This window comes from Lagenorhynchus albirostris, chromosome 1, assembly GCF_949774975.1.
Source record: "Lagenorhynchus albirostris chromosome 1, mLagAlb1.1, whole genome shotgun sequence".
Taxonomy (NCBI): Eukaryota; Metazoa; Chordata; class Mammalia; order Artiodactyla; family Delphinidae; genus Lagenorhynchus; species Lagenorhynchus albirostris.
In genome coordinates this window covers 79,224,893-79,239,175 of record NC_083095.1, presented here as the reverse complement: position 1 = coordinate 79,239,175, position 14,283 = coordinate 79,224,893, and the positions used below count along the sequence as shown (strand labels likewise).

General features: G+C 35.7%; 1 protein-coding gene across 3 annotated transcripts in view; it reads left to right on the top strand.

Annotated features, from left to right (window-relative positions):
* The window catches only part of LOC132518933 (uncharacterized), a 262,084-nt gene that overhangs the window by 33,743 nt on the left and 214,058 nt on the right, over nt 1–14,283 (top strand). For all 3 annotated transcript variants that reach the window (XM_060147013.1, XM_060147014.1, XM_060147015.1), the window contains exons 4-5: nt 1,426–1,555; nt 4,741–4,911. In XM_060147013.1, the coding sequence (XP_060002996.1) occupies nt 1,426–1,555; nt 4,741–4,911 (301 nt within the window). The remainder of the gene's footprint in view (nt 1–1,425; nt 1,556–4,740; nt 4,912–14,283) is intronic.

Below are 14,283 nucleotides of genomic sequence, written 5' to 3'. Positions count from 1 at the left end.
GCAGCTTAAGATCTTCATACGGAGCTCTTTGAAGGTTATTTTGTTTTCTATTTTCTTCTATTCAAAATATATAATATATATTAAATCCTACTTCTTTTATCTGCTTTATTGATGATTAGCTGTGCAGTTATCTTCTAAGCATTCTTTGCCTGAAATTCGAAGTTCTAACTGGAACACCCTTAAAGAGAGGTACTTTCCCTCAAGTTCCTTAATAATTAAGTCCCATAAAGTCAATGATCATCCCAGGATTCAGTTCATCCCAAGAATTTTACTGCCCTTTTCTGTTTTATTAGTAATCTTCAGTCTCAACAGATGGTGATTCTGGTTTCTTACTTCTTTATCTTCTTAAATCCTCTTAGTTTCTTGGTTCAATCAAGATTTATCTCAGTTCCAGAACTTTGGAGAAAGTAAGGAATAACAGTATACGGAAACAATCAACAATCCTTAAGAAAATGGTATTAACTTTTTAGTATTTATAATCTATCATTTTCAGTGGATCTAACTGGGAAGTGTCCAAAGCTCAGATCTAGTGTAGAGACATTACAAGCAATTTAAGGGTCAGAAATTAGATCAATTTGTTTTAATTGAAATTTCGGTAATGGTTTATTTCCTTACTCTGGCTATCATTTGCTAAGACATAAGGTATTAAAATCATTGATATTACTCATTGGAAGTATTCTGAAATAAAAATCAATGGGTTTTTTTTGCATAAGGTAACACTTTAAAATATATTCACTGATTTAATCTTATTAACATGAAGTTTATACAGGAAAAAAACCTTGATAAGTTGCAGATGCTTTATTTCTTAAAACCTAAAGTTTAAAGTCACGTTTCATGTTTTATAAAAGGCCAAATTATGGTAGCTTTAAAGACCATTAGTGTAGAAGTCAATTAACTAAGGCCCACAGGCCAAAGCCAGCTTGCTGCCATTTTGATACCACCTACAAGCTAAGAAGGATTTTTACAAATGAACATTTGCAACTGATGCCAGGGAGTACTAACTTTGAACACTTATTAAGTGAAATGTTATCCCAAAAGAAAAAAAAAAAGAGAACTTCATTCTTCTCATTAGTAGACATGTATTTTTTAATGATCTCAATTACTATTATTACATTTTGAATTTTGTTAACAAAGCAGTTTGTTTTCTACATTTTGTTAGATTTTCTATAATTTGTCATGTTCCAGATGATGTCCTCAATTTTGCCTCTTGGCCTGCAAAATTTAAAATATTTACTATCTGGTCCTTTATAGAAAAAGTTTGCTAACCTCTGCATTATACCATCACCAAATACTGCAATCACACTAATCCATTGTCAAGAATATAAATATTATAAATGGCAAGTATTTTGTATAAAATCTACTCAAGATATCACTAATAATTTTCATAGTTTTCCTAAACTTATGGATATATGTTTCCTTCTGCAGCTACTATTAAATCTAAGAGATTGGAATTGAAAGATATTATTTTGGTCCATCTATATCTGAAAAACATGAAAGATTTCTCATCTATTAACTCAGCATATGTGACCACCTTCAAGCATTGCCTGCCTGCAAGGTATGTAACTTACTGCTACATAAAGGGAAAGTTGCCTGAATGCCTGATACCAGGCATTTCTCTGGTTATCTCCTTTAATCCTCACTCAAGGTTCATGCTCTGATATCTCTGACTTTGAAACCTGTTCGTTATCATGTTCTCTCCCATTGGTATAGTGGTTGTGTTGTTTTTCAAATTTATGTGGTTTTCTAGCATGGTTTATTATCACAGGTTTCTTTTATTTCCCTCTCTTATTTACCAATTCTTACTATTTCTTAACAACAGTTGTCAGTAATTCACAAATGGAGATACACATTCATGGTAAGGCTTAAGAAATAAAGGGATTCTGGGATATGAGGAGAGAAAAATTAATATTGGAAAGTGGCATTGGCAGTGAGGTAAAGAATGAATCTTCGTGGAACCAGTACACTCTTCCTTTTACTCCCTCAATTCATCTCTATACCTCCAGTGTATGGTCATTTTCAAATTGTCTAATTTGGCCTTGTTTTAATTATCCTTAAAATAAATGGTTTCAGACATAATCTTAAACAACCAAACATCAGATGTTTTGTTGTTGTTTTGCCTGCACAAGACTAATCAGGACAATTTGCTAATATTTAATTATCTTTTCCAATTATTTTGGAATATATAACTTTCAAATTAAAAAGTGAAAGAAGGGCTTCCCTGGTGGCGCAGTGGTTAAGAATCCACCTGCCAATGCAGGGGACATGGGTTCAATCCCTGGCCCAGGAAGACCCGACATGCCACGGAGCAACTAAGCCCGTGAGCCACGACTACTGAAACCTGCGTGCCTAGAGCCCATGCTCCTCAGCAAGAGAAGCCACAACAATGAGAAGCCCACGCACCACAATGAAGAGTAGCCCCCACTCACTGCAGCTAGAGAAAGCCCATGCACAGCAACGAAGACCCAGCAAGTCGAAAATAAAATTAATTAATTAATTAATTATTTTTAAAAAGTGAAGAAAATAAAAATGGTTTTGATTGTACAATATAAAATGCTTCAAGAAATTCCAGTTGTTTGACAGAAAAGTTAATTTTTTATAGGAAGTTTTCTAGAAATAGGTATTTATTTAATTTTGATGCAGAACACTATACTAGGGACATATATTTTAAAAACCAAAGAAAGTAAAAAGACTTTTTCCATGGCACACTCAGAGATAAAAATAATTTTTCTATAAAACAACCCCCGTCCCACTAGAAGTAAATAAGCAGAAAAGAATTTACTGATGAGAGAATGCTTTAAGACTTAGTAGGCATGGGATAAAAGAATATTGTGGCATTAAGCAGGGAAATTGGTACTTTCTCCAAGATCTCTGCCTTGCTCTAGGCCCATTCCAGGTAGCCACAGTGAGCAGCATCCAGCCATGAGAAGGCTAACCCATCTGCCCCCAGAACCAGTGGAGGACAGTGACTCAATATATGAGGAGCTCTTTTCCCATTAGGCAGATGAGATTGGAAATGCTCATCTGATTTGCTACACTTAAGGGCTTAAGCGCCTGACATCTGCCAGCCATTCCACCATGTAGGCAGCACTAAGATTACAACTTCCTATTCAGACCTCATTGGCTCTGAAACCAAGTGTTATTTCTGCTTTGTTTCCCAACTAACTGGTTAAATCCACCTTTCAATTCATATTGCTTCCAACCCTGTTTTCTCAGGCTTTGTCCTGTTTTCCATCTATTCCTTCAAAGTTTTGATGAATTTCAAAAATATATATATATTTGACACTCCTACAGATTGCCCTCCCTATTGTAAAAACCTACCCCACTATATGACTCCCTTCAGACTAAGAAGGAATTATCCAAGAGGTAGGAAGAGGACCGAGTTCAAGTAGGACCATGGAATCCTAGGGAAGATACCTTCAACGAGAGTCAGGGTTCAGTAGTATTCATTACTACAAATGAAGACTAAGAAAAGAACATAGGTTTGACTTATGAGGGCCTCAACATTGTTTTTCATTCTTTTCTTCCTATTTCTGATCAATTTCCATGATTCTTCTCTGTCTTTGGCATTAGTACCCTTTCCACACAACATTGAGAGAATCCCCACTGTCCCACTACCTTCAGACTAAAGAGTTGTTATAGAGGTAGGACAAGGACCACAGTAGCGTTGGGATCAGGGGACTCCCAGGAAGGCTTCCTCAAGGGTGAGTGTTTGGCAATGTTTATTGCTCTTTGGGCTTAGGAGTTAATGTGAGGGCTGTGAAAGGTAGGAGGGAGGTGAAACGGAAGAGATATTTTTAGAATAGGGAAATTTAAAATCTGTTTTAAGAGAAAAGAAGAGCCCACAGGAGAAAGATTGGAGATACAAAAGAGGGTAGGAGTAGAGAAGGGATGGGGTATGCTTCTTATGCTGAAGCAAGATTGAAAAAGCAGAGTCTGGATGAATTTACTAAAACATTAGTGGAGAGTTGGAATTAAGACAGATGGCTCCCATTTCAGTAAACTAGGAAGTGCTATCAGATTACGTTTATTTAATTGCTCAGATAATTCAAGTGAATTGACATAGAAATTTATATACTGGTTCAAGAGAGCTGACTCATATTTTGACAGCTTTTATCTTTCTATCTACCAAAATTTCATTGAAATGACAGAAGAAATGTAAAACAATAATAAATCCATAGCAACTTTAGAAAGCAGGGAAGGGTGCCATCAGAAGTGCAAATTTCTGGAAGGTATAAAGCAAATAGGATAAGATTGATGGCATATACCAGCAAAGGGGAGCCTGCAGCTCCATAGAGATGGAAAATATCCTTCAGAACAAAAGGAGTCTATAAATAAGCCCAAGATAAAAGACTGCAGGGAACTGAGAAGAATAGGTTTTGTCTGGTTGGCTAGGGTGGTAGAACAATTGCACCAGTGTCCTGCCTTCAGGATGATTCTACTGTGTAATTCTTTCTTAATCTTTCTTTCCCAATTTTGTTTTATACCTTCCATAAATTCCTTCCTATTCTTGCATGCTGGTAGTACCCTCTAACTTTGCAGCATTGCTACAGATACATTTTTAGATTTATATTCCTACTGTCACTTCAGTAGAATTTTTAGAGGGATAAGAAATTAATGTTTAGGTTCTGTCAGTGACCTTGAACTACAACAATGAGAGAAGATCCTTTCCACATCGACTTTCTTGGTTTTGGTTTTGTTTTTCTTTTTACATTGTTCCTTTAAATTTGGTTTATTTTTCAGAGTATGTGTAGAAACTATGTTGCCAGAAGAAGTACTTTTCTCAATAGATTGCCTTATCCACCAGAGTGACATAAAGATTGATGATGGTCTCTTTCACCCTAAAGAGATTCTGCATGTTCAGAATATTTCTCACTGGGCACCTGCTAGCATTGGACCATATAGTCTATCAAGGTTAGTAGACATGTTTTCTTGTTTTTGTGGCAATCAACTAAATATGTGAAGGAAGTTGACAAGTTGGCTCTTTTTTAATAACAAAGTTTTCAATTCAACTATAATCTTTACCATGTTAGTGATCCCAAGTATATATAGTGACATCTTTAAAAGGGGAACTTGATATATAGGCAAAAATAATTAAGAAAAGCAATTCTATATATTATTTCATCTATGAAAAGTTAAAACACTATTTAAATTTTTTTGGTAATTAACTGAAAATAAGTATGAATTAATTCCAATTTGTTATAGTCTTAGTTTGGAATATGAAACAAATATATTTGTAATTTTTTGGTTATTGATTTCTAGCTTAACTAAATGATAGTCAAAGAATGTACTCTAGATAATTTTAGTCTCTTGCAATTTGTTGAGGCTTGCTTTATGGCCGAGCACATGATCAGTTTTGGTAAATGATTCATATATGTATGTATTCTTTTATTATTTGGTGCAGGGTTGTATATATGCCAATTAAGGAAGGTTTATTAAAAGTATTCTTTCTGACTTACTTCACTCAGTATGACAGACTCTAGGTCTATCCACCTCATTACAAATAGCTCAATTTCGTCTCTTTTTATGGCTGAGTAATATTCCATTGTATATATATGCCACATCTTCTTTATCCATTCATCCGATGATGGACACTTAGGTTGTTTCCATCTCTGGGCTATTGTAAATAGAGCTGCAATGAACATTTTGGTACATGACTCTTTTTGAATTATGGTTTTCTCAGGGTATATGCCCAGTAGTGGGATTGCTGGGTCATATGGTAGTTCTATTTGTAGCTTTTTAAGGAACCTCCATACTGTTCTCCACAGTGGCTGTATCAATTTACATTCCCACCAACAGTGTAAGAGGGTGCCCTTTTCTCCACACCCTCTACAGAGTGAAGTAAGTCAGAAAGAGAGAGACAAATACCGTATGCTAACACATATATATGGAATTAAAAAAAAAAATGTCATGAAAAACCTAGGGGTGAAACAGGAATAAAGACACAGACTTACTAGAGAATGGACTTGAGGCTATGGGGAGGGGGAAGGGTAAACGGTGACAAAGCGATAAAGAGGCATGGACATATATACACTACCAAACGTAAGGTAGTTAGCTAGTGGGAAGCAGCCGCATAGCACAGGGAGATCAGCTCGGTGCTTTGTGACCGCCTGGAGGGGTGGGATAGGGAGGGTGGGAGGGAGGGAGACGCAAGCAGTAAGAGATATGGGAATATATGTATATATATAACTGATTCATTTTGTTGTGAAGCTGAAACTAACATACCATTGTAAAGCAATTATACTCCAATAAAGATGTTAAAAAAAAAAAAAGTATTCTTTAGGGCTTCCCTGGTGGCGCAGTGGTTGAGAGTCTGCCTGCCGATGCAGGGGATGCGGGTTCGTGCCCCGGTCCGGGAAGATCCCACATGCCGCGGGGCGTCTGGGCCCGTGAGCCATGGCCGCTGAGCCTGCGCATCCGGAGCCTGTGCTCCACAACGGGAGAGGCCACAACAGTGAGAGGCCCGTGTACTGCAAAAAAAAAAAAAAGTATTCTTTAGTACATGCACCCCTATGTTCATAGCAGCACTATTTACAATAACCAAGACACAGAAGCAACACAAGTACCTGTCAACAGATGACTGGCTTAAGAAGTTGTTTTATATATATATATATATATATATATATATATATAATGGAATTACTCAGCCATAAAAAAATGAAATATTGCCATTTACAGCAATGTGGATGGACCTAGAGAATATTATGCTTAGTGAAATGTCAGAGAAAGACAAATACCATATGATATCTCGTATACATGGAATCTAAAAAATTAACACAAATGAATCCATATACAAAACAGAAACAGGCTCACAGACGTAGAAAACAAACTTATGGTTACCAAAGGGGAGAGGGAAGAGGGATGGACAAATGAGGAGTATGAGATTAACAGTTACAAATTAGTATTCGTAAAATAGATAAGCAACAAGGATTTACTGTATAGCACAGGAAATTAAATCCTATATCTTATAATTACTTGTAACATTGAAATACAGTCTGCAAAAACCTGAATCATTAGGCTGTATGCCTGAAATTAACACAACATTGTAAATCAACTATACTTTAATTTATTTTATTTTATTTTATTTTTTTTTGTGGTACGTGGGCCGCTCACTGTTGTGGCCTCTCTCGTTGCGGAGCACAGGCTCCGGACGTGCAGGCTCAGTGGCCATGGCTCACGGGCCCAGCTGCTCCGCGGCATGGGGGATCTTCCCAGACCAGGGCACGAACCCGTGTCCCCTGCATCGGCAGGTGGACTCTCAACCACTGCGCCACCAGGGAAGCCCTAATTTTCTTTTTAATATTCTTTAGGTCTTCTATAGCTTTGCTGATTTTTTTCTTTCCTTTCTTCACCAGTAATTGAGAGAGGTGGTTGTATGGGCTTATGTTCTCCTTTAAGTTTTGTCAGTTTTGCTTTAGATAGTTGAAGATATGTGAAAGCAAGTTTAGGATTGTTTTATCTTTCTGATGGATATCCTTTTACTATACATCCACTTTCAAAGTAAAATAAATGCACTGCACTGATTTTTTTGGTTAGTGTTTCCATGGTATGTACTTTTTCATCCTTTTACTTCCAAATTTTCTCTATTCTTGTATTTAAAGAATATCCGTTATAAGTAGCATCTAGCTGTAATTTTAATCCAGTTTGAAACTATTTGCCACTTAATTAGAGTAGTTACTTTTAATTAGCCATGGATTTGTGTTTATACTTATCGTCTAACTATCGAGTTGGCCAAAAAGTTCGTTTGGGTCTTTCCGTAAGATGTTACAGAAAAACCAGAACAAACTTTTTGGGCAACCCAATATTTTCTCCTTTTCTCACTGGTTTCATGTTTCTTTATTTTCCTTCTTTACATTATTTAAGGTTAATCAGACTTTCTTCATGTTAGGTATACATTCTTTTATATGTTTTAGTACATATCCCAAAGAATACACCATACAACTTGTACTTATTACAACCTAATATAGTTTCATACATTTAAAACTTCTTGGAAAATGCTAGGCCCTTAGAATATTTAAGTCCATATATCACCGTTCTTTGTGTTATTGTTATCAAACATTTTAGTCCTATCTATGTTTTATTCCTCAGAACACATCATAGTTTCTATTTTGTATGGTCAGTATTCCTTTATATTTACCCCCAGTTTTTACTCTCCCTGTTGAATTTCTATGTTTCCTTGGAATTATTTTTCTTTTTACAGAAGAACTCATTTTTGTTTTTATTTCAGTGGGCATATGCTGGCAACAATTTCACTTGCTTTTTTGTTTGTTTGCTAATGTCTTTATTTCACTTTCACTTTTGGAGGATATTTTTGGTGGGTATAAAATCTTAGGATGACAGCTTTCTTTCAGCAACTTGAAAATGTCATTCCGTTATCTGTCTTTCATTATTACCATTGAAAAATCAACTATCATTCTTATTTCTGTAATTTGGAAATATTTTTCTTTGTCTTTTTTTCAGCAGTTTTGCTATGATGTGACTTGTTGCAGTTTTCTTTGACTTGATGTCTTTCAATTTGGAAATTCTTTGCCTTTATTTCTTCAATTTTTTTTCCTGTCCTGTTTTTCCTCTAGGATGCCAATTAGGTATACTTTTTTACTCATCTTATATTAAAACTATAAACTTTTTAGTGTTTCATCTCTTTTATTCACCAAATTTCAACCCAAATACTTTCTGGTATTTCTTTCAGATCACTTATCCTCTCTTCATCTTCCAATATTCTCTTTAGCCCACCTATTGAGTTTTAAATTTCAGTTATTACATTTTTAGTCCCAGAATTTCTATTTGATTTTTTAGAATTTATAAATTCTTCATGTTATTTATTTTTTGAACCTAATTATAGCTCTCTTTATCCAACCTTATAATTCCAATAAACGGGTCGTCAATTGATCTGATTTTTTCTCCTGTCCTATTTTGTGTCATGTCTGTTTTCTTATTTTTTTATTAGTATCAAATATTATGTTTGCTAACCTGTAGAGGCTCTGGATAATGTTATCTTTCTCTATGGATCTGGTTTGCCAATAGAATCTTGGCAGATTACCATATTCTAATTCTAGGACTCAATTGCAGATTTGGTGATGCTCAATCTACCTTTTGTTTGTCTCTGCTTTTCTAGTATGTGGACACCTGGGTTTCTAACTGAGATCCTGGAGTTTTTAATTAAGATTTCTCCCCCTTGGAAGTTTCTGAACTATAGTTTTTGTCCCCCTAGGACTGTAAGACTATAGAAAACCTTGCTCAGCAAGTCCTTCAGTGGCTTTCTGCCTAGCTGCTTCTTCTCTTGTTTGGTGTAATTTAATAATTCAGCAAATGATTGCTTATTCTTCAGTTCATTTACTTGTAGAAATGCATGTTTTATTGTTTGTACTATATCTTATAAAATAATTTTGTGCATCATAAAGCATATACTTTTAAAATGTACTAACTTTTCTTATCTTAGCATTAAAAAAAAGCATCTTCATATAGTCTGCTTTCCCTGGAACCCAAGAGAAGTTTATTTGTTTGTTTTTCTTCTTTTTCATTTTCTTAACCAGGCCCTCAGAGTTTGTATCATTAAAGTAGTTATTAATGTTTGGAATAGACATAAGATTATAAAATTTAGCATTGGAAGAACCTAAGACATCATCTTCTGTTGGCTAATCTCCCACACAGTGCAGAAATGTTTCCTGCAGCATCCTTGGCATATGCTTATCCGGTCTCAATTTGGATATCTTCAGCAAAGGAGCTCATCATTTCCTGAAACAAACCATTCTGTTGGACAACTCTATTTTAAAAATCCTTATGTTGAGCTAAAATATGCCTCTTTGTAACTTATACTCATTTACTCATTGTTTTAAGTTTTCCTTCTGGAATAAGTCAAAACAAGAGAACACTTCAGATAGCTGTATTTAAAGCAGATCTAAATGCCATTCCTGTCTTTTTTGTTTTTTATTTTTTTGCCTTCTTGTCCCAAAGCATTGAAGGTAATTTGCTAAACTTCGGTAATAATAATCATAAGAAAGGCCATATTTGGTAATAATTTAAAAGCTATCTTTACATTATACAAATCCCTCTGACATTTTGAAGACAAAAAGCCTTTTGTAATTATCTTGAATTTCATTTTTGTATACAAAAAAAGAGTAAGAAGACTGCCATCTATTTTCAGATGACACTACATGACCACATGTGGGAATGTAGAGAAAAACAATATTCAGTTGTAGAGATATGACTGAAATATTGGGGTGTGCATTTTTGTTTCCTTTTCATACATAGACTGTCTTTAAAACCTGTTGCTTGTGAATTAATAATAATGACAATAATCTTATAGCAGCTAATGTTTGTTGAGTACTTACTATATGTAATTCATGTATCTTGGTTCTACTTTAGACTGAGTTCTCTGCTCAATAAAAACTCTCTAATTCCTTATAATGTAATTTATGATCCAAACAGGATGCTTTGAGCATCAAAGAAGGTACTATTAGTAACTACTCTGAGACAATAGGTATAACCTGGAACTGTCCAGGCAGAGGGGGACTTAGAGTCACTCTTCTTGAAGTTGAATTCTAGTTATTCCATTGGCTGATACTGTTTGCCCAGAAATTTGCATATATATGCCACATTGTTTCAAAAAGTTCTAAAAGGCATTTTTAAAACATTATTAAGTCCTGTTCTTCTTATGATTTAAGATCCCACTTAAACCCCACCCTCTCCATCACCTTCATGATTGAACAATGTAGTTTTATAAGAAAAATTTACTACTTTTTTTCATAATTTTTCAAAAATGATAAATATCCATTGTTCTTTTTCCATTCTTCTTCAGCTAAAATGGAGGAAACAGTAGGGCTTAGAAGTCTAGACTGCCTATCCTCGCCTGCCAGCCCTTAAGGTATTCTCAAAATGGGAGAAGAGGTATATTTTGAAGAATCAGAGCTGTTGTGTTAATAATCCCAGATTCCAGACCTAATTAAAAGTCAGAGCATGGAGAGCACCTAGTGCTTCCAAATTATTTTGCAAAAATGCTATATTTGCAAAACTAATCCCATGATCCCTAAAGAATGCCCATCCTTATTCTAAGCAGTGTTCTCAGTCTTGGCACCATCACATGGGGCTGATTCCTGAGTTTCACTCTGACTTAATTGGTCTAGGGAGGGGCCTAGGTTTGAGATTTTTTATATATATCTAAGGTTGAAAGCCACTATTGTAAAGCTACACGGGGGAAAGAAAAGATTTTTTCTAGGCCCAAGATTTGTGATTGCAAGTGCTGGCATAAGTAAAGTGCATGCAGGAAGATCACATAGATTCCAGATTTTCACACCTCAAGATCAATGCATCACTCTGTAACATCTGGTTGATTCTAAAGGAAACTTTCAGAATCTTGCTGGTCAGATCAAGGGGGGAGGAGATTCGTATTTTTCCCCAAAAATATGTCCTTTTAACCTCAACCTGGCAGAAATCACTTTAGATCTTCTGTTCATAAATTAAAGAACTATGTGAGTTCCTTTTTGCAATATTGCATACTCTAGAAATTGGATCAAAACAATGATTAGGGAAATATAATGTGTATCCAGTTTCTTTTGTTAGTAGAAGAGAAAAACAGCGTAGAAATACTTATTTCCCTCTGTTCTTGCCTTTGTACTCTTTAAAATGGGTTTAAGATAGTTACTGTTTATCCTGTCGCTAAGGAGGCAAGTTTCACACATTTATTTTCATTAGGAGCAATATCAGATGATTACCATACAGAAGCGCCTCCTCTTTTTATGCTATCTTTTCTAATTTATACGTTGCCACAGTCCATCAGCCTACCTGTGCTAGCTCTAGGATGTGTTGAGGAAAATATTTTTTCACTTTAGTATCAAATATTTTTTTCTTAATGACTCAATATCATCATGTTGCTTTATTTTTTTAACCTGTATATGATTTTCTTTCCTGACTAACTTATGTCCAAAAAAGGTAGCTGCTAAATCATGATTTTGACCCATTGATTGGATATTTCTGATTCTACTTACTAGAATGAAATGAATCTCACATGAGCCAGCAGCTTAGTTGTCACACCAAACACTGGTCCATAACACTGCCAGAAGGTCGTACTGCAATGAAACTTCAGTTCCGAGAGTTAACAGTTTCCTCACGCTCCTCCCTCTGTCAAGTATGTTTAGCTGAGCTTGTGCGTATGACTTCAGTTCATAAAAAGTTTACAAGTGCAGCTGGAATGCTTAGCATTTGATTGTTACATAAATAAGTATTTGAGAACATATGTAAACTTGACAGTGTTAGTACCAGATGTTCCAGTAACACAATAATGTACTTTGAATGTCCCTTCTCATTTCGGCTTGTTTATTTTGGCACTCTTTCGTTATCTGCTAAGTTTCAGATAAGCACATATTAACTCCATCCATAGTGTTGATCCTCTTATTGTTACAATCAAGTTAGATGTATTACATTTAGTGTGTAGAAGTACAAATAGCATAGACATTAATACACAAAGTCACTTTTTACACATCCCCATAAAATACAAATATTTCACTTCCTTAATGTTTATGATATATAAAGAATAAAGAAATCTTCTCTGGGCATATGAATGTACTCTCATCTATTTAGGAATTGCCCTTCCAATTATGAGTTTTCCAAGTATTTTCTTTCTCTTTTTGACCACCAGGCACTTCAATTAAGAGATTTCTGTCTCTTGCACAAATTCCCCTGCCTTCCTCAGGTCTTTTCCATACCCTCACCATAGTTGGCTCTATCTTGATATGTAAAAGCTATTGGCATTCAGAAGCACAATTTTTGCTTCTTTTTGGTTTTATTTTGCAGTTATTCCAAACTCACTGAAGAATTGTGAAAATAAGAATGGTACATAGAACACTTATATATCTTCTTGCCAGATTCACCTGTTGTTGACATTTTGCCCCATTTCCTTTATTAGATGAGTGTGCTCACTCGCTCTCTCTCCCTCTCTCTTTGCATATGTGTATGTATGTGTGTATATATATACATATATATATATACCATGTATATATTATGAATGTGTTTATGTATGTATGTATACATGTGCACACACATTTTTTTTCTGAACCTTTTAAAAGTTAGTTGCATGATCTTTTACTCATATACTTCAGTGTGTATTTTTTCTCAGAATAATATTGTCTTACATACAAGTAAATTTTAAATAGATACATTTTTTTCCCAATCATCCATCTGTATTCCAATTGTGTTTGTTAACCCAATGGTATCCATTGTAAGATACCCAGGTCTGGGGCTTCCCTGGTGGCGCAGTCGTTGAGAGTCCGCCTGCCAATACAGGAGACACGGGTTCGTGACCCGGTTTGGGAAGATCCCACATGCCGCGGAGCGGCTGCTCCCGTGAGCCATGGCCGCTGAGCCTGCGCGTCCGGACCTTGTGCTCTGCAACGGGAGAGGCCACAACAGTGAGAGGCCCGCGTCCCACAAAAAAAAAAAAAAAAAAAAAAAAAGATACGCAGGTCTTACTTTTGGACTCAGATTGCACATGTTGTATGTGTTCCGTATAGTTATAGGGCTCTGGGAACTTTAGTGGCCCAGCAGTTTACTAGGGAAGTAACTTATTTAGGGGAAAAAATCCAAATATGGTCAAGAATGAAAGCAAAAAGTTTAAGCCAGAAATTCAGTTCTAAGCCTCAGAATGAGAGGTTATGCAAGACCCAAAAAGGACAATCAGTCATGAGATGGGGAAACGTGGTACAATATGTGTTAAGCCAGGAGATTTAAAATGAATGCCCTGAGATTGATGGAGGTCTGTCTTTATATGAAAACATCTCTACGGTAAAGAAGCAAGCTTGACAACCTAAAAGAGCCAGATTCTGCCTTGCTTGGGCTTTGCCTGATAGAAGATTGTGACTCAGTTAGTCACATGGCTTTTGTGAGATGAGATTCCCTCAGTGATCCTCTGGAGCAGAACCAAAATGGCTTCAGAGATGAAGGAGTCCAAGGCCTCCTGTACTGGTTGCCTCTGATCATGAGGGAAGGGGTAGAGCGCCATCCAAGTAAGAGTAAAAATAGTAAGAAGTAACAGGGAAAAGGAGTAAAAGGCAAGTGAGTAAATGATTTCTAATTTTCAGAGTGGACCTAGGAAACATGCTTCAGGTTTGTCCAATGGATGCAGCACAGTTCTGGAGGGAAGAAAGTCAACTAAGTTTACTGCTTGAATTGCTTCCTTTGGTGGAAAATGTGTTTTATTTGTATGTAATATTGTAAAAAAATTTTTTAGAAACACACTGTGTTATAAATTTCAAGCTTGCCTCCAAAGATACAGGAAAACAAGAAAAATGTGCA